The sequence below is a fragment of the Pseudophryne corroboree genome, assembly GCF_028390025.1.
Source record: "Pseudophryne corroboree isolate aPseCor3 chromosome 3 unlocalized genomic scaffold, aPseCor3.hap2 SUPER_3_unloc_13, whole genome shotgun sequence".
Classification (NCBI taxonomy): Eukaryota; Metazoa; Chordata; class Amphibia; order Anura; family Myobatrachidae; genus Pseudophryne; species Pseudophryne corroboree.
Genome location: NW_026967501.1, coordinates 1309827 through 1329148, shown reverse-complemented (window position 1 = coordinate 1329148; position 19322 = coordinate 1309827). Strand labels below are relative to the sequence as shown.

The 19322-nt window shown below is 45.5% G+C and overlaps 2 protein-coding genes across 2 annotated transcripts in view; one reads left to right on the top strand and one right to left on the bottom strand.

Moving 5' to 3' along the window:
* The window catches only part of LOC134983341 (zinc finger protein 271-like), a 74364-nt gene extending 56936 nt beyond the window's left edge, over window positions 1–17428 (top strand). Inside the window, exon 6 of the mRNA XM_063949048.1 lies at window positions 14943–17428. Within this exon, the coding sequence (XP_063805118.1) occupies window positions 14943–16036 (1094 nt within the window). The 3' untranslated portion in view covers window positions 16037–17428. The remainder of the gene's footprint in view (window positions 1–14942) is intronic.
* On the bottom strand, window positions 1666–3836 carry LOC134983340 (putative nuclease HARBI1). The gene is made up of 3 exons (XM_063949047.1): window positions 2590–3836; window positions 2131–2502; window positions 1666–2046 (listed from the first exon to the last, which is right to left on the bottom strand). Coding segments are annotated over exons 1-3 (1137 nt in total). The 5' UTR covers window positions 3353–3836; the 3' UTR covers window positions 1666–2044.
* Window positions 17429–19322: the final 1894 nt, after the last annotated feature.

The window sequence follows — 19322 nt, the reverse complement described above, 5'->3', positions numbered from 1 at the left end:
GTGGGTAATAGTGTCACCCTGGGACTGGAAAGAAGAGGTACATACAGTCCACACAACACAAGCGGGGAACAGTGGGTCCAAATGCAACCCTCCGGCACTTGCGTCACTACACATCCAAACATTCCCTGACCAGCATTGGTGTTTCATGGAATGTTTGGATGTGTAGTGACGCAAGTGCCGGAGGGCTGCACTTTGGACATGCCGGGGTGATTTTGGACAAAGGGAGTCTTGTTGGGCAATCCATCTCACCTGAGGGGGTTGTCTGCTACATGGCGGAGGGTCAGGTCCACATCACCATTAGGTCGCCCATGGAACATCGGGTGAAATGGCGTGTCTCCTCACATCCACGCCACTTGGGAAGATACACCGCAGGACCTGTGGAAGAGAACAGTATGAGCTTCCAGATGTGGGTAATAGTGTCACCCTGGGACTGGAAAGAAGAGGTACATACAGTCCACACAACACAAGCGGGGAACAGTGGGTCCAAATGCAACCCTCCGGCACTTGCGTCACTACACATCCAAACATTCCCTGACCAGCATTGGTGTTTCATGGAATGTTTGGATGTGTAGTGACGCAAGTGCCGGAGTGCTGCACTTTGGACATTTCGGGGTGATTTTGGACAAGGGAGTCTTGTTGGTCAATGCATCTCACCTGAGGGGGTTGTCTGCTACATGGCGGAGGTTCAGGTCCACATCACCAGTAGGTCGCCCATGGAACATCGGGTGAAATGGCGTGTCTCTTCACATCCACGCCACTTGGGAAGATACATCGCAGGACCTGTGGAAGAGAACAGTTTGAGCTTCCAGATATGGGTGATAGTGTCACCCTGGGGCTGGAAAAAGAGGTACATACAACAGTCCACACAACACAAGCGGGTTACAGCGGCCCAAATGCAACCCTCCGGCACTTGCATCACTACACATCCAAACATTCCCTGACCAGCATTGGTGTATCAGGAGGGAATGTTTGGATGTGCAGTCTTGCAAATGCCGGAGTGCTGCACTTTGGACATGCCGGGGTGATTTTGGACAAAGGGAGTTCTGGGCAATCCATCTCACCTGAGGGGGTTGTCTGCTACATGGCGGAGGGTCAGGTCCACATCACCATTAGGTCGCCCATGGAACATCGGGTGAAATGGCGTGTCTCCTCACATCCACGCCACTTGGGAAGATACACCGCAGGACCTGTGGAAGAGAACAGTATGAGCTTCCAGATGTGGGTAATAGTGTCACCCTGGGACTGGAAAGAAGAGGTACATACAGTCCACACAACACAAGCGGGGAACAGTGGGTCCAAATGCAACCCTCCGGCACTTGCGTCACTACACATCCAAACATTCCCTGACCAGCATTGGTGTTTCATGGAATGTTTGGATGTGTAGTGACGCAAGTGCCGGAGTGCTGCACTTTGGGCATTTCGGGGTGATTTTGGACAAGGGAGTCTTGTTGGTCAATGCATCTCACCTGAGGGGGTTGTCTGCTACATGGCGGAGGTTCAGGTCCACATCACCAGTAGGTCGCCCATGGAACATCGGGTGAAATGGCATGTCTCTTCACATCCACGCCACTTGGGAAGATACATCGCAGGACCTGTGGAAGAGAACAGTTTGAGCTTCCAGATATGGGTGATAGTGTCACCCTGGGGCTGGAAAAAGAGGTACATACAACAGTCCACACAACACAAGCGGGTTACAGCGGCCCAAATGCAACCCTCCGGCACTTGCATCACTACACATCCAAACATTCCCTGACCAGCATTGGTGTATCAGGAGGGAATGTTTGGATGTGCAGTCTTGCAAATGCCGGAGTGCTGCACTTTGGACATGCCGGGGTGATTTTGGACAAAGGGAGTTCTGGGCAATCCATCTCACCTGAGGGGGTTGTCTGCTACATGGCGGAGGGTCAGGTCCACATCACCATTAGGTCGCCCATGGTAGAGTTGGATAAAAGGGTCAAATATTTGCGGTAACCAAACAGGATAAAACAGGGGGGAACAAACTGTATAAACACGGCCTGGGGATACACATCAACAGGATGTAAAACTCTGTAATAGATAAATGAAGAGGTTTTTTTAAAAAAAATCCAATGTCAGTTTACACGATAATACAAATGTTGTCAGTATACTCACAGGTAACTGCAAAAAAATTTTGTATCACTGTCCGCCGGGAATCCTCTCCTTCGCCCATACCCACCGGTAGAGCAGAAGACCGGTTCCCGCGTAGGAAAGCACTACGACGAAGAGTCACCGGCAAACGGTTTGCGACACATATGTTGTGTAAAATACAACATGCATTTACCATGCCGCAAACCTTCGACGGTGAGTACAAAAGAGCACCGCCGGAAGTGTCTAAACATCGAAACCGGCTTTTAAGTACACCGAAGGCACGCTCAATTACTCCCCTCGATGCAATGTGTGTCTCTTGGTAACGTTTTTCTGCTCTACCAACAGGATTAGACAATGGGGTCAACAGCCACGGTTTGTTTGGATAACCCGCATCGCCTATAGAAAATATAAAAAAATGTTAGGTACTTGTAAAAAATAATAAAAAAAATAATAATAAAATAATAAAAAAATGAAAATACATACCTAACAGCCAGCCACCAGGCATGTTTCCTGTTTCGAACTTGTCAAACAGCGATGACTGGCTTAGGATGAAGGAGTCGTGAGATGATCCAGGAAATCCCACAAAAATGTTCAAAAATCTCATGTTTACATCACAGACCGCCTGCACGTTCAGGGAATGGAACTGTTTTCGGTTCCGAAAACATTCCTCTGAATTCCGTGGCGGTCTGATCTGCACGTGGGTACAGTCAATCGCGCCCAGCACATTGGGAAATTTGTATTTGTTGAAAAAGCCTAATTTGATCTCACGACATTCGCTGTCCGTCTCTGGAAATGTGATGTACTGGATCGTCAATTTGCGGAAAGCCCTAATGACTTGGGTTATACAGCGCGACAGTGTCGACTGAGAAAAACCGCATGTTTGAGACAGTGTAGGCTGGAATGTGCCTGACGCCAAAAAATGTAACGTCCCCAGCAGTTTCTGAAAACCGCTGATTGCACGATTTGACCGTGCCCGAGGTTCCAAGTCGGCCTCCAACAGAGCGTACAGCGAATATATGTCGCGAGTCGATAAGCGATAATTTTGTATCACCTCGAACTCGCTGAGATCCTCCAGTTCACGCCTAGTGCGATACTGGCGTGGACGTGGAAATGAAACCCGCAATACTGGCTCACCCAATGCAGACATTTGCTGACCTGGATCCTGATGTTCATCTGCACTTTCTTCCTCCATCAAGCTTGCAGCCAGCATGAACAACACAATCTGGTCAGAAAAAGGCTCCATCATTGTAGTCAGTACAAAAATAGGAATGTGTTTTAAAACGCAGGGATTTTCCTAAAAAAACGATTCCACAGAGCTGACTGTAAAATGGCTCCTTCTCCCTGTAGTCTCAAACCCAGGAGTGAGGAGATAGGAGGGGCTTTGCAGAAGTGTATCCTGGGTAAAACTGTGGAATCATGGGTAAAATTCCCTCAGGAGATTGAAGAAAAAAATATTCCTTTAAAAAATCAATTAAATAATACTTGTGAAGCAAAAAAAGACAAACCAAGTAGATAATCCTTTCAAATATAAATAGATATGCTACTAGCAATCCTCAAATATCCCAAAAAATTATGTTCTAAAAATTTTTTTTGAGAACCCGCCAGTCAACTGAGGCGGACTGAAATAGGCGAATTTGCGGTCGAAAAGTACTGCAGGCGAATTTCCAAACTTGAATTGAATATGCTTGGGGCGAATTGCAGCATCTGTACCATTGCAGAAAAGTCGAATGCGAAAAAAGTCGGATTGACAAAAGTCGAATTCTGAATGTCCGTTTTTTTGCGAAAAAGTACTGTACTGCATAGGCGAATTGATTTTTTGAGGCGAAAACGTTCCGGAATTCGACTTTTTCTGAAATTCGACCGCAATTGCATATACCCCATTGTTTTTAGTAGCAGTACTACAAGTCCCAGCAAGCCTCCCCCGCATGCTGGTACTTGGAGAACCACAAGTACCAGCATGCGGCGGAAAAACGGGCCCGCTGGTACCTGTAGTACTACTACTAAAAAAATACCCAAAAAAACACAAGACACACACACCGTGAAAGTATAATTTTATTACATACATACACACATACATACATACTTACCTTAAGTTCCCACGCAGGTCGGTCCTCTTCTCCAGTAGAATCCAAGGGGTACCTGTTGAAGAAATTATACTCACGAGATCCAGGGGTCCAGGCTCCTCGGGGAATCCAGGTGTAATCCACGTACTTGAAAAAAATAACAAAACGGTGTCCCGACCACGAACTGAAAGGGGACCCATGTTTGCACATGGGTCACCTTTCCACGAATGCCAGAAACCCACTTTGACTTCTGTCTAAGTGGGTTTCTTCAGCCAATCAGGGAGCGCCACGTTGTAGCACTCTCCTGATCAGCTGTGTGCTCCTGTCCTCACTGACAGGCAGCACACGGCAGTGTTACAATGTAGCGCCTATGCGCTACATTGTAACCAATGCTGGGAACTTTCTGCCCTGCGGTTGACCTAAAGTGACGTCACCGCTGAGCAGAAAGTTCCCAGCATTGGTTACAATGTAGCGCATAGGCGCTACATTGTAACACTGCCGTGTGCTGCCTGTCAGTGAGGACAGGAGCACACAGCTGATCAGGAGAGTGCTACAACGTGGCGCTCCCTGATTGGCTGAAGAAACCCACTTAGACAGAAGTCAAAGTGGGTTTCTGGCATTCGTGGAAAGGTGACCCATGTGCAAACATGGGTCCCCTTTCAGTTCGTGGTCGGGACACCGTTTTGTTATTTTTTTCAAGTACGTGGATTACACCTGGATTCCCCGAGGAGCCTGGACCCCTGGATCTCGTGAGTATAATTTCTTCAACAGGTACCCCTTGGATTCTACTGGAGAAGAGGACCGACCTGCGTGGGAACTTAAGGTAAGTATGTATGTATGTGTGTATGTATGTAATAAAATTATACTTTCACGGTGTGTGTGTCTTGTGTTTTTTTGGGTATTTTTTTAGTAGTAGTACTACAGGTACCAGCGGGCCCGTTTTTCCGCCGCATGCTGGTACTTGTGGTTCTCCAAGTACCAGCATGCGGGGGAGGCTTGCTGGGACTTGTAGTACTGCTACTAAAAACAATATCTTTTCTTTAACAACAAAGGCTATCAGCCCCCCCATCCGCAGCCCATTGGATGGGGGGGGGACAGCCTCGGGCTTCACCCCTGGCCCTTGGGTGGCTGGGGGGGGGACCCCTTGATTGAAGGGGTCCCCACTCCCCCAGGGTACCCCGGCCAGGGGTGACTAGTTGGATTTTTGATGCCACGGCCGCAGGGCACTATATAAAAGTGACCCCCGGCTGTGGCATTATCTGTCCAGCTAGTGGAGCCCGGTGCTGGTTTTAAAAATACGGGGGACCCCTACTCTTTTTGTCCCCCGTATTTTTGGGACCAGGACCAGGCGCAGAGCCCGATGCTGGTTGCTTAAATATGGGGGAACCCCTGTCATGTTTTTCCCCATATTTTTGCAACCAGGATCGGCTCAAAGAGCCCGAGGCTGGTTATGCTTAGGAGGGGGGACCCCACGCATTTTTATTTTAAGATTTTACAGTGTTTAATTAAAAAAAAAAAAAAAAATGAACCCCAGCACGGATCACACAGATCCGGCCGAGATTAATTGTAAAAAAGTCGGCAGTGTTTTGCTAATCACTGCCGTAAAAAACAAAAAAACAAAAACGAATGACATCGACATCGGAACAAAAGAAAAACCCGAATACGACAGCTTAGTAAATTAGTCGTAATAAATTCAAAAAGTTGCAGTTTTACACTTTCGATGTCATTCGTGATTGAACTTTGACCTTTTTCGGAAAAATACGAATGTTAGTAAATTTTACCCCTGGGAGTCTTGTTGAGGGAGACAATGTAATAGCAGATCATTTTAATGATTATTTTTGCTCAGTATTCGCTATTGAAAGAGAAGGGAAGGGGCCACAGTTCAGTTGCAGGGATATTCAGGAAAATGAAACAAGTACATTTACAGAGGAGAAGGTCCTAACAGAACTCTCAAAGCTGAAAGTGGACAAATCTATGGGGCCAGATGGGATACATCCAAGGATACTAAAAGAACTTAGAAGTGCTGGTAGCACCATTGACATAATTATTCAACCAGTCATTAGCTACAGGAGTAATTCCAGAAGACTGGAAAAGAGCAAATGTAGTCCCACTGCACAAAAGTGGAAGCAAGGAAGAGGCAAACAACTACAGACCAGTGAGTCTTACATCTGTAGTAGGGAAATTGATGGAAACACTCTTAAAAGGAAAACTTGTGGATTATCTCAAATCCGGCAATTTACAGGATCCCAAACAATGGACTCACTGGGGGGAGATCATGTCAAACAAATCTTATTGACTTTTTTGACTGTGTGACTAAAGTGATGGATAAAGGTGGAGCCATGGATATAGTTTATCTAGACTTTAGTAAGGCTTTTGACACTGTTCCACATCGCAGACTGCTAAATAAACTTGAAAGTTTGGGATTGGATATTAGGATTATTGAATGTATAAGATCTTGGTTGAAGGATAGAAAACAGAGAGTTGTGGTAAATGGAGTGCATTCACAGGAGGGAAATGTTACCAGTGGAGTACCCCAGGGATCTGTACTTGGGCCAGTGCTTTTTAATGTCTTTATTGGTGACATTGCAAATGGCATTAAAGGGAAAGTATGCCTTTTTGCAGATGACACAAAGGTATGCAACAGGGTAGACACACCAGGTGGGGTAAAACAAACGATTGAGGATCTAGGTAGACTAGAGGAATGGTCAAGAGTGTGGCAATTACAGTTTAATGCCAAAAAATGCAAAATCATACACTTGGGTCTCAAAAATACAAGGGCTAAATATAGTATTAATAGCACTATACTGGAAACTACTGAGGAGGAAAGGGATCTACGAGTCACTATTTCAGATGACTTAAAGGCAGGTAAGCAATGTAACAAAGCAATCAGGAAGGCTATTCAGATGCTTGGCTGCATTGGGAGAGGAATCAGCAGCAGAAAGAAAGAAGTAATAATGCCACTGTATAGGTCATTGGTACGGCCTCATCTAGAATACTGTGTTCAATTCTGGAGGCCATATCTTCAAAAGGATATTAATACATTAGAAACTGTACAAAGGAGGGCAACTAAAATGGTGCATGGCCTACATCACAAAACATACCCAGAAAGACTAAGAAATCTCAATATGTATAGTTTGGAGCAGAGAAGGGAAAGGGGGGACATGATAGAAACTTTCAAATATATCAAGGGTTTTAACAAAGTCCAGGAGGGAAACATTCTCCAAATGAAGAGAAGCAATAGGACACGAGGACATGCACTGAGACTGGAGGGGGGGAGGTTCAGGGGAAATTTGCGGAAAAATTATTTCACAGAAAGGGTAGTGGACAAGTGGAATAGCCTCCCATCAGAGGTGGTAGAGGCTAAGACAGTAGAGCAATTTAAACATGCATGGGATAGACATAAGGATATCCTTACAAAGAAATAAGGATCAAATAAGGTTAGAGATAAAAATAATGTAATAAAAAATGGGACAGACTGATGGGCCAAGTGGTTCTTATCTACCAACAAATTCTATGTTTAAAGTCTTTGACCCCTTATCTCAGGGAGTTCAAGCTGTCATCTCAGGACTGACAGAGGGGGAATTCCTGGTGTCCCTGGACATCAAGGATGCGTACCTCCACTTCCCATTTGGTCGCCGCATGAGGCTTATCTCAGGTTTGCACTGTTAAACGATCACTATCTGTTTCAACCGAGGGTCTTCACCAAGGTGATGGCAGAGATGATGGTTCTCCTCAGCAAGCAGGGGGTGAACATAATTCCATATCTGGACGATCTCCTGATCAAGGTTTCGTCCAGGGAGAAGTTATTAAGATCCATTGTTCTCACGACACTCTGCTCAAGGAGCACGGTTGGATACTGAAACTTCCAAAGTCTCACCTGGAGCCAACAAGGAGCCTGTCTTTCCTGGGAATGATCCTCGACACGGAGGTGCAGAGGGTGTTTCTACCGGTGGAAAAAGCATTGGTGATTCAAACAATGGTCCGGGGTGTCTTGAAGCCTTCCCGGGTATCGGTTCATCAGTGCATCTGCCTTCTGGGGAAGATGGTTGCCTCCTATGAGGCTCTGCAGCATGGAAGGTTTCATGCTCGATCCTTTCAGATGGATCTCTTGGACCAGTGGTCGGGATTTCACCTACATATGCACCAGAGGATACGTCTGTCACCATGAGCCAGGATTTTGCTCCTCTGGTGGCTACAACTACCACACCTTCTGGAAGGCCGAAGGTTCGGGGTTCAGGACTGGATTTTTCTAACCACGGATGCAAGTCTAAGAGGTTGGGGAGCGGTCGCTCAGGGAGAAACCTTCCAAGGAAGGTGTTCGTATCAAGAATCTCTTCTCCCAATAAACATCCTGGAGCTAAGGGCCGTGTACAATGGCCTTCTTCAAGCAGCACACCACTTACAGGATCGAGCTGTTCAGGTGCAGTTGGACAATGTGACAACAGTGGCCTACATAAACCAACAAGGTGGAACAAAGAGCAGGGCTGCAATGTCAGAGGTGTCAAGAATCCTCCTCTGGGCAGAAAGGCACGCAGTGGCGATGTCTGCAATCTTTATTCCGGGAGTAGACAACTGGGAAGCAGACTTCCTCAGCAGACACTATCTCTATCCAGGAGAGAGGGGCCTCCACCTTGAGGTGTTCGATGAGGTAACCTGATTGGTGGCGGTACCTCACATAGACATGATGGCCTCCCATCTCAACAAGAAGCTGTGGAGGTACTGTTCCAGGTCGAGAGACCCGCAGGCATTGGCAGTGGACACACTGGTAACACCGTGGGTGTTCACGTCAGTGTATGTGTTCCCCCCACTTCCTCTGATTCCAAGAGTTCTTCAACTTGTAAGAAGAACAAAGGTTTTGGCAATCCTCATTGCTCGGGACAGACCAAGGAGGGGTTGGTATGCGTATCTGCTGGATCTTCTGTTGGAAGATCCATGGCCCTTACTTCTTCGGGAGGATCGGTCCCGCGAGCTCTGATTGGCTCTCTGATTGGCTCACGGGCAGCGCTGACTTGAACAAAGGCACCTGTACCCGCCGGAGACTGAGGGGAAGGAGAGGCGCAGGCTGCACTCTCCTCCCCTCACATCAGCGGTGGTGCGGGGAGCAGCAGAGGCAGGGAGGGAAGAGGAGCGGCGGCCCGTCGGTGTGGGTACGGCATACCCACGGCTAAATTCTTAAGGGTACGCCGTTCCTGCCCGTACCCGCATACTTGCACCGCTGCTCATAACTCACTGGTAACAGGGTGTTATAAGTATAGGGGGATGTATTTTGGGATGATGTTAATGTATTACTTAATTCAGTAGAAGGTTATAAAAAAAGTTTCTAGTAGCGCTGGTATGTGGCTGGTTCATACTTCTGTATTGATCTGATTATTCTCTGAGGTAAATGTTGCAGACCGTCTTGGTATGAGGGTGAAAGTTCACATTATCAGTCTAAAGAGTATATCAGAGGATGTGGACTGTATGAATTCCTGTCCTATTAATCTGATAAATCAGTATACAAACTGTGTATCTGTGTATGTGTAACATTACAGTATATCATGTCTATAAGGAAAATATATATATATATACGTCAGTCAGTGCAGAATGTAATTCAGCTATTGCTTCATGTCAGTAAGACAGGACGGTATCATGTCTCCTGTTCCCCATGTGGAGGATTTACAGAAGTTAAGTTTATAATTTCTCAGTTGAATGATATATTTATACAATTTGAAAACTTCTTTAGACCCCTCATGTCCCTCGAAGCGTGCTTTTACACGTATAATGCAAGTCGTCAGATGTCGACACGGGGACGTGAGAGGGGATCTGTAGACAGAATGCTATCCTAGCAAAGTGTATTCAAACTATGATGCAAACTTCGGGGAAGAGTTAGAAATCGCTGTTACACTCCTGTACAGGAGATGAGAGATTATTTTACTATAAATACGAAGCCTGTGATAACATCCCCTATTTCTGATGATATGTTTGAACACACCTGGAAAATCCCAGGCGTATAAGTCCTGATTCTTAAGGGTATTTTCACGGCTTAGCCGTGTCCTGAAAAGGATAAGACATATTGGGGGATTTCTCCTGTGGTGCACACCGCTGTGTCCAGATTATCAGATTACTATTACCTGACCCGTCCCCGGTTCAGCATCACTGAAAGAACAGGCTGGCCGCATACTTGAGCCTACACTCCCATTTATATACTCGGACAGTAAAACTGTCTTCAGGCCACCTATTGTGGGTGCATGGGTTTCCAGTACTATTGAAAAGTATGCAGGACCTCTGTTAGAATTTTATATATGTATATAAATGTTCGATTGGTAGGGATGCTCTTTTCTTGACCCTAGGGGCCGGATAACGGAGAGGTCCCGAGGTCCCCGCCTTTTTTTCAGGAAAGGAGGGGCAGGAACAGAATATGACATCTGTTCCACCTACTATTTTCGCATGACGCTTCCCCCTGGAAGTCCACTCAGGTGGGAGACAGGGATCCGCTACGGGTATGCATTACCTACGGTCGCAAGTCAATGACTTAACTGGCTCCAACCTGGCGGAATTATCAAAAGAAATTTGGAAACTAAATCTCTGATTTCCATTTGGAAAGGCAGTCTCTACGACTGGCGGGGCTAGGCCCGCTTCCCACTTGACCTTTGCTTCATACCTACATATGGTTGGCAATGCGACACTGTTAGATCAGTTCCGGAGGTTCTTAGGCCTCTCGTAGTTGCAGAGGATCCTTGTCCAGATGTTCACATCTTCCCTAATCCCATAATATCTCACAGCACTGCTGTGGCGTAATTTAACGATTCCAGAACGAGTTCTTCTAGCGAAATCTCTAGGACAAGTGTTCAGAGCACATCTTGGGATGTAACAGTGAGCACGCCGTTGAGCTTCCACCTAGATTTCATTCCCTGAAAAGGGGTAAAATGGTTCCATCTACTCGAGGAACGCAGGTTCAGAAGTCGGACCTGGATCCTCCTCTCTCAGGAGAAAGTTTGACAGACATTCGCGCAAGGGGAGAACTTCCACGACTTGTCTGACTTCTTCGCACAAGCATTCTGTAACGAAGGTCGGACTGACATAGTTTACGTCAAAAAACTAAAACATTTGGTACGTTCCTCTGTAGGGTGGAACGAATGTTTTATCTCAAAATAAAGTTTTGAACACTGGGTTCCAGAACAAACCCACATTCAGTGGCAGTCAGCCCTCTGTTGGTTCCAGGGGCGTTTAGTCAGTGGAGGTGTTCTCTCCAGTTACACTTAATGGAACATAAAATCTAGCGTCCCTCATTGCCCTGGGACGGCCAAGGAGAGCTTGTTTTCAGGCTCTCAGGTTACTTCCTAAGGTTTGAAGGCTTCCGCATCATCAAAAGGACCTGCGTATGCAGGGGTCAGTTCTTAATAAACACTTACCGCATATCAGTTTGATGATATGGAAGTTGTGCGGCTGATATTAGCTCGGAATGGTATTCCGAGCAAAGTCATCCCTATGCTATTCAGGCAGGGGATGGAGTCACGTCAAGACTTTACCATAGTTATTGGAGGAAAGATGTCTTGGTGTACGTCCAAGAAACTTCCTTTAGTGGGGTTCCACTTAGGTCTTTTCCTTCTCTTTCCACAGTCCCGTGTGGTTGTGGGCCTACGATTAGGCTTGCTCAAGGTTCAGTTTTCGGCCTTGTTTGTTTTTTCTTCCGGAAACCATTGGCTGCGTTTCCTGCGGTGCAGACTTTCTTGAAAGGGATTCTGTGGATACAGCCTCTTTTTTTTTGTGTGCCTCCTACGGAGCCATAGGATGTTGCTGTTATGTTACAAGTCCTGCATTCAGATTCATTGAACCTTTATGAGAGGCAGAATTTCAGTTTCTTACATGAAAGCTGATCACTTTGTTAGCATTGACATCCGCAAGGCGGGTGTTGGAATGTGGGGCCTTATCCCACAAGAGCCCTCTTTGTTTTTTCATGAATTTTGAGTTGCGCTAAGGACGCGTCAACAATTCCTTCCAAGGGTTGTGTCGGTTTCTCATATCAACCAACCTGTTGTGGTGTCAGTGGCTACTGACATTTCTACTTCAGTAAGTCCTTGGACGTGGTCCGGGCTTTGAAGGTATATGTGAAGAGCATTGATCCCGATTAAAATTGGGTGTGCTGCTTCTAAGCAGACTATTTCTCGCTGGATCGAATGTACTATTCAGCATGTTTTCTGCGGCAGGTTTGCCGAAACCTAAATCGGTAAAGCATCACTCTACTCGTATAGTGGGCTCTTTCTGGACATCTGCCCGATGTGTCTCGGCACTACAAATTTGCTGAGCAGTTGCGTGGGCAGGATCAAACGCATTTGCTAAATTCTACAAGTTTGATACTTTAGCCTCTGATGACCTCCAGTTGGGTCAATTAGTTTGCAGGGTACATCAGCACTTTCCCTCCCCTAGTGGGAGCTTTGGTATAGGCCCCATGGTCTTTGATGCATCCCCAACATCCTCTAGGAAATAAGAGAAAATAGGATTTTAATATACCTACCGGTAAATCCTTTTCTCGTAGTCCATAGAGGATGTTGGGCGCCCGCCCAGTGCTGATGTTTTCCTGCACGGTTGTTACTTGTTCAGTAATGGCAGCATTTGTTGCCACTCTTTGGTCATGTATACTGACATGTTTTCATTGAGTTACATGTGGTTGCATGTTATAAATTCAGTGTGATTTGGTGAAATCTCACCACACAATTTTGTAGTATCCTCTCTCGAGGTTGTCCATCTCCTCGGGCACAGTTCCTAAACTGAGGTCTGGAGGAGTGGCATAGAGGGAGGAGCCAACCTACACTATTCAAATTTTATAGTGCCCAAGGCTCCACAGGACCCGTCTATACCCCATGGTCTTTGATGCATCCCCAACATCCTCTACGGACTACGAAAAAAGGATTTACCGGTAGGTATATTAAAATCCTATTATTATTGCGCAAACAGGACAGCACTTTCTCTTCTTTGCTGTTTTATTATTGCAAAGCCCATGTCACCTGTAGTAATCCCACATGAGCGTTCATGTCCCCTCTAGTAATCCCATATGAGCGCCCATGTCACCTCTAGTAATCCCACATGAGCGTCCATGTCACCTCTAGTAATCCCACATGAGCGTCCATGTAACCTCTAGTAATCCCACATGAGCATCCATGTCCACTCTAGCAATCCCACATGAGCGTCCGTGTCACCTCTAGTAATCCCACATGAGCGTCCGTGTCACCTCTAGTAATCCCACATGAACGTCCATGTCACCTCTAGTAATCCCACATGAGCATCCATGTCACCTCTAGTAATCCCACATGAGCGTCCATGTCACCTCTTGTAATCCCACATGAGCGCCCATGTCACCTCTAGTAAACCTACGAGCGCCCATGTCACCTCTAGTAATCCCACATGAGCGTCCATGTCACCTCTAGTAATCCCACATGAGCGTCCATGTCACCTCTAGTAGTCCCACATGAGCGTCCATGTCATAGAAACATAGAATTTGACGGCAGATAAGAACCACTTGGCCCATCTAGTCTGCCCCCTTTTTTTTTTTTTACATTATTTTTATCTCTAACCTTGTTTGATCCTTATTTCTTTGTAAGGATATCCTTTGTCTATCCCATGCATGTTTAAATTGCTCTACTGTCTTAGCCTTTACCACCTCCGATGGGAGGCTATTCCACTTGTCCACTACCGTTTCTGTGAAGTAATTTTCCCGCAAATTTCCACTGAACCCCCCCCCTCCAGTCTCAGTGCATGTCCCCGTGTCCTATTGCTTCTCTTCATTTGGAGAATGTTTCCCTCCTGGATTTTGTTAAAACCCTTGGTATATTTGAAAGTTTTCTATCAAGTCCCCCCTTTCCCTTCTCTGCTCCAAACTATACATATTGAGATTTCTTAGTCTTTCTGGGTATGTTTTGTGATGTAGGCCATGCACCATTTTAGTTGCCCTTCTTTGTACAGTTTCTAATGTATTAATATCCTTTTGAAGATATGGCCTCCAGAATTGAACACTGTATTCTAGATGAGGCCGTAGCAATGACCTATACAATGGCATTATTACTTATTTATTTCTGCTGCTGATTCCTCTCCCAATGCAGCCAAGCATCTGACTAGCCTTCCTCATTGCTTTGTTACATTGCTTACCTACCTTTAAGTCATCTGAAATAGTGACTCCTAGATCCCTTTCCTCCTCAGTAGTTTCCAGTATAGTGCCATTAATACTATATTTAGCCTTTGGATTTTTGAGACCCAAGTGCATGATTTTGCATTTGTCACCTCTAGTACTCCCACATGAGCGTCCATGTCACCTCTAGTAATCCCACATGAGCGTTCAGTGTTGATCAAGCTCCAGTCTAAGCATCCTAGCTTTTTTTTGTTTTTTAATAAACATAAAAGCAATGATTTCAGGTAAAACATGTCAGTTATAGAATTATATATTGTGTCCTGTAACACCCTATGTATTGTCTATTCATTTTATATATTAATGTATTTTATTTCCAGCAGATGGGCACACAAGCAGGAACATCTCAGAAGGACATCTAATGTTATCCCTGGATTCTGAAATAACCGATAACGACAGTAGACAGGATTCTCCAGGAGCTAACCCCATTACCCCAATTATACATCCAGCTCTATCAGATGGTCTCTCTGATCCTGGGAAATGTTCTCCTGATCACTCTGATATTGGTGCATCTGTTACAGCTCTGACAGTAGATACAGTGTTTCCCTGTTCTATATATGCCAAATGTTTTACACAGAACACAAAGCGTATTACCAATCAGACAGCTAAGGCAGGTGAGAGTCCATTTCCATGTTCTGAGTGTGGGAAATGTTTTACATATAAATCATATCTTGTTAGACATGAGAGAAGTCACACAGGTGAGAAGCCATATTCCTGTTCTGAGTGTGGGATATGTTTTACACAGAAATCAGCTCTTGTTATACATCAGAGAAGTCACACAGGTGAGAAGCCGTATTCCTGTTCTGAGTGTGGGAAATGTTTTGCACTGAAATCACATCTTGTTCCACATCAGAGAAGTCACACAGGTGAGAAGCCATTTTCCTGTTCTGAGTGTGGGAAATGTTTTGCACACAAATCATATTTTGTTATACATCAGAGAAGTCACACAGGTGAGATGCCATTTTCCTGTTCTGAGTGTGGGAAATGTTTTGCACACAAATCATATTTTGTTATACATCAGAGAAGTCACACAGGTGAGATGCCATTTTCCTGTTCTGAGTGTGGGAAATGTTTTTCATCGACATCACATCTTGGAAGACATCAGAGGAGTCACACAGGTGAGAAGCCATTTTCCTGTTCTGAGTGTGGGAAATGTTTTTCATCGACATCACATCTTGTTATACATCAGAGAAGTCACACAGGTGAGAAGCCATATTCCTGTTCTGAGTGTGGGATATGTTTTACACAGAAATCAGCTCTTGTTAGACATGAGAGAAGTCACACAGGTGAGAAGCCGTATTCCTGTTCTGAGTGTGGGAAATGTTTTTTATCGACATCACATCTTGTTATACATCAGAGAAGTCACACAGGTGAGATGCCATTTTCCTGTTCTGAGTGTGGGAAATGTTTTGCACACAAATCATATTTTGTTATACATCAGAGAAGTCACACAGGTGAGATGCCATTTTCCTGTTCTGAGTGTGGGAAATGTTTTTCATCGACATCACATCTTGTTAGACATCAGAGGAGTCACACAGGTGAGAAGCCATTTTCCTGTTCTGAGTGTGGGAAATGTTTTTCATCGACATCACATCTTGTTAGACATCAGAGGAGTCACACAGGTGAGAAGCCATTTTCCTGTTCTGGGTGTGGGAAATGTTTTGCACGGAAATCAGTTCTTGTTAAACATCAGCGATTTCACAGATGAGAAGCCATTTTCATGCTGTGAGAGAAATAAATCTGCTCTTGTTGAACATATTAGACATTACCCAAGTACGGAACCATTTACATCTTCTGGAGTATAATTATCACTGCCGTCCAATGTTCCTCAAGGGTGAATCCGATCTCTTATGCTTTATAAAATATACATGCTACCACTGGGTGATATAATCAGACGTCATGGCCTGGTCTACCACTGCTATGCAGATTGCCTGCTTTTTGCACCATGTACTGAGAACCTAATACCAATCCTAAATGGTTGTCTAGCTGAGCGCCTGGGGTTGATGATGCCAGTTGGCTGTGACTCAGTCTTTGTGAAACATAATAGAAGCTCACCAACAAAGGACAAGACTACAGCTTTACCAACCATCTGGATTTTTGCTTTGGTGTTCAGAATTGCAAAATACTAAACATGTGCTGAATCTTTGTGTTGTCCTGGTATGTGGCTGACACAGACATCAGGTATCTGCCACATACTAATCCTAATTCTTCCATCTGTGGACCATAGCCAGAATCAAGCACTTGATTCCCTCAGAAGTTCATAGACTACTGCAATGCCATCTACCTGGGTCACCCAGCAAAAGAATTACAGAGCTTGCAGCTAGTACAGAATGCAGCAGCCAAGCTGTTACCTAACCAGCTCATTCCTGCCACATAACACCCATTCTCTACTCCCTTCACTGGCTGCCTGTAAGATGACAAATCTATTTCATAATTGGCTAACTGACCTTCCCAGCCCAACATTACATGGTCCAAGGTACTAGAAGCAGCTTCTGCCTCCTTACTGCCCTGCTTGCTTGCTTGCTTCTACAGATGGACTGTTACCAGCAGTACCAAGAATCTCCTGTCATTCATTTATGGGTTGAACGTTTAGCTTTGACCATGGAACTCACTGCCTTGCACAGTCCAAGAGGCCTCCACTCTAGAGACCTTCACAAACAGACTGATGACTGTTACTCACGCTTTTCATTAATGTACCTCTATTTACTTCCTAAATAATACATCCCAAATGCTTAGGTCTTTTTTCTGCTGTTTATTTTGTATCTTGTGCTTTATGTAAATGTGAATGTCTAATACCAGTTTGCACAATCTGTATTGCTGCACGACAATATGGCGGCAATTGGAACGTGTTTTCACTTCTTCTAGTTTGCCTAACTTGTTGCAGACACTCATCTTGATCAGGAGTGTCGAGTGTTTTCTTATACAAGATCCTGTCCATATATACCCTGTACATTATCATGTGCATTAGAGTCACCCGGGTTCCATCTGCGGTGGTTTGTTGTATGTTACATCTATATGGTGCGGATACTCCCCTGTGTTTCATAATAAAAGCTTTTGTTTGCATCTAATTATTACATTAAAGCTTTTATTTTTTATTCTGTTTTATATTCCCGTCTGAGTAATTACGCCATAATGTCTAATCTCGGAGTGGACCCCAGAAGATGTAAAGAAACCGTGAAAATTTTCCATCATTCTGTTTCGTGTAAGCATACAGGTAAGTGATGGCACGGTGGACACTGCAGAAATAAAAAACTCAGCCTTTATCCTGCTTAAAAAAATTACAAAGCCCATAAATCAAGCTTGGTCGGACAAGACAGAATCCACATTAATGGTGGCACATCATATAGGCTGAGGACCCATGCTGCTGAGATATATGGCATAACTCCCTCTTTTCCCACAAAACCTTCCCTTCACCAATCACAATGTCCACCATTGCCCCTTCAGAAGGGTCACAACTTTCCTTTGCTTTTTCCACCTACTCCACAGAGCCCAGGACCATCTCCATGACCATTTCATGTTTATCTGGAGGCCTGGCATCTGGGAGGTTCATGGCCTGAGATGACCACAGAACTGCCAGGTAGTGGGCAACAAGGATCCACAGCCCCCTGAGGAACTGGAGAGTCCAAAGATCGACCCTGCATGAGGTAAAGAAGGGTCAAACACAGGGTCTGTCTTACCTATTTCCTTCCTAAGAGCTGCTCTTTACCCAGTTTGGTACCTGTGGGATCCCACTCCAATTTTCCTTGAGAGTCCTTACCCTCACTAATCCCTTCTGAACCTACCAGATCCTTCCCCATCCACCCACTCCTTTTTAAGCTTTTCACCACCTGCTGTGTGAGTCCCATCCAACTACTCCATTCCTTGACTCATTGGTGTAGCAACCCCCTTCTCCCCACCACACTGCTACACTGCAGTACTCACTAAGCATACACACTCACATCATGATTACACAGCTGTGCCATGTCACAACTGAGGGCCTGAGCTGACGGGAGGAAGCCTCAGTTGTAGGGGCTGAGATGTAGTGGAACCTGGGAGGTTGAATCAGACCCCTGGACATGTAAGTTACACGTAGGAAGATTGCCCGAAGGCGTGACCACGCCAACCAAAGTAAAAGTCAATAATCATTTATTAAACAAGCTCCATGTGTCACAGCAGTGGTAAAATAAATACTATAATCAACAGTAAGTATATCACAGTTCCTGGGTACTACGGGTTGGCAATGGCCACAGGGCTCTGGTAGAATTAGGTACAGTTCTTATTGTCCTTGAGATGGAAAGTCCTTACCAGGCCCGACTGTAGTAGTGAGAATAGCCCAGGAACACACCAGCTGATGTTCCTTGGAAAGCTGGTCCGCTGTTGATGAAGTAGCTGCTGTGGGTACTGGTTGGAACCAGTCAGGTGTTAACACGGAGTGGATGCTGGATGGTACCAGCCAAATGATCGTATGAAGCTTGGGAGCGATGAAATACTGGTACCGGTGGTTTGTGGAAATCTGCAGGAAAAGCACCGGCACTTTAAGAGAAGCTGATCTCTGCTGGAAGCAGATGGATCTGTAGCTGGAAACTGGAGTAGTCACGGAGGACTGTAGAGTCAGGCTGCACCGCAGGTGGTAGGTTGGTGCGGGTCTCTTAGTGGAGGCTGGAGACAGGAGCTGGAAACCTGGAAAAACAACCACAGGAGAGAGAGACTGGAAACAAGGTTTGACAACCAAAGCACTGACGATTTCCTGGTTCAGGCACAGGATATTTATACCTGCAGCAAGGCAGGCATTGGCTGAACAATTATGCAGATTCCAGTAGAGCAGCGGATTGGTGGAAACTGAGGCATATGATAGAAACCAACATGGCTGCGCCCATGTTAGCACTTGGAGGGAAAGCTAGTTTGAGAAACCATGTGGAGATTCAGCAGTAATGGCGGCGCAGGCCGCGGAGGGCAGGAGACGCCACACTGACAACTTGCATACTGGAACCACATGGATGACAGCGGAGGCCGCG

Excerpts from the sequence above, each read along its gene's own strand:
- LOC134983340 (XM_063949047.1), bottom strand. The coding sequence starts at position 3,352 with ATGATGGAGCCTTTTTCTGACCAGATTGTGTTGTTCATGCTGGCTGCA. Across the intron at positions 2,503-2,589 it reads GCCTGGTGGCTGGCTGTTAG|GCGATGCGGGTTATCCAAAC; the intron begins GTATGTATTTTC and ends TATTTTCTATAG.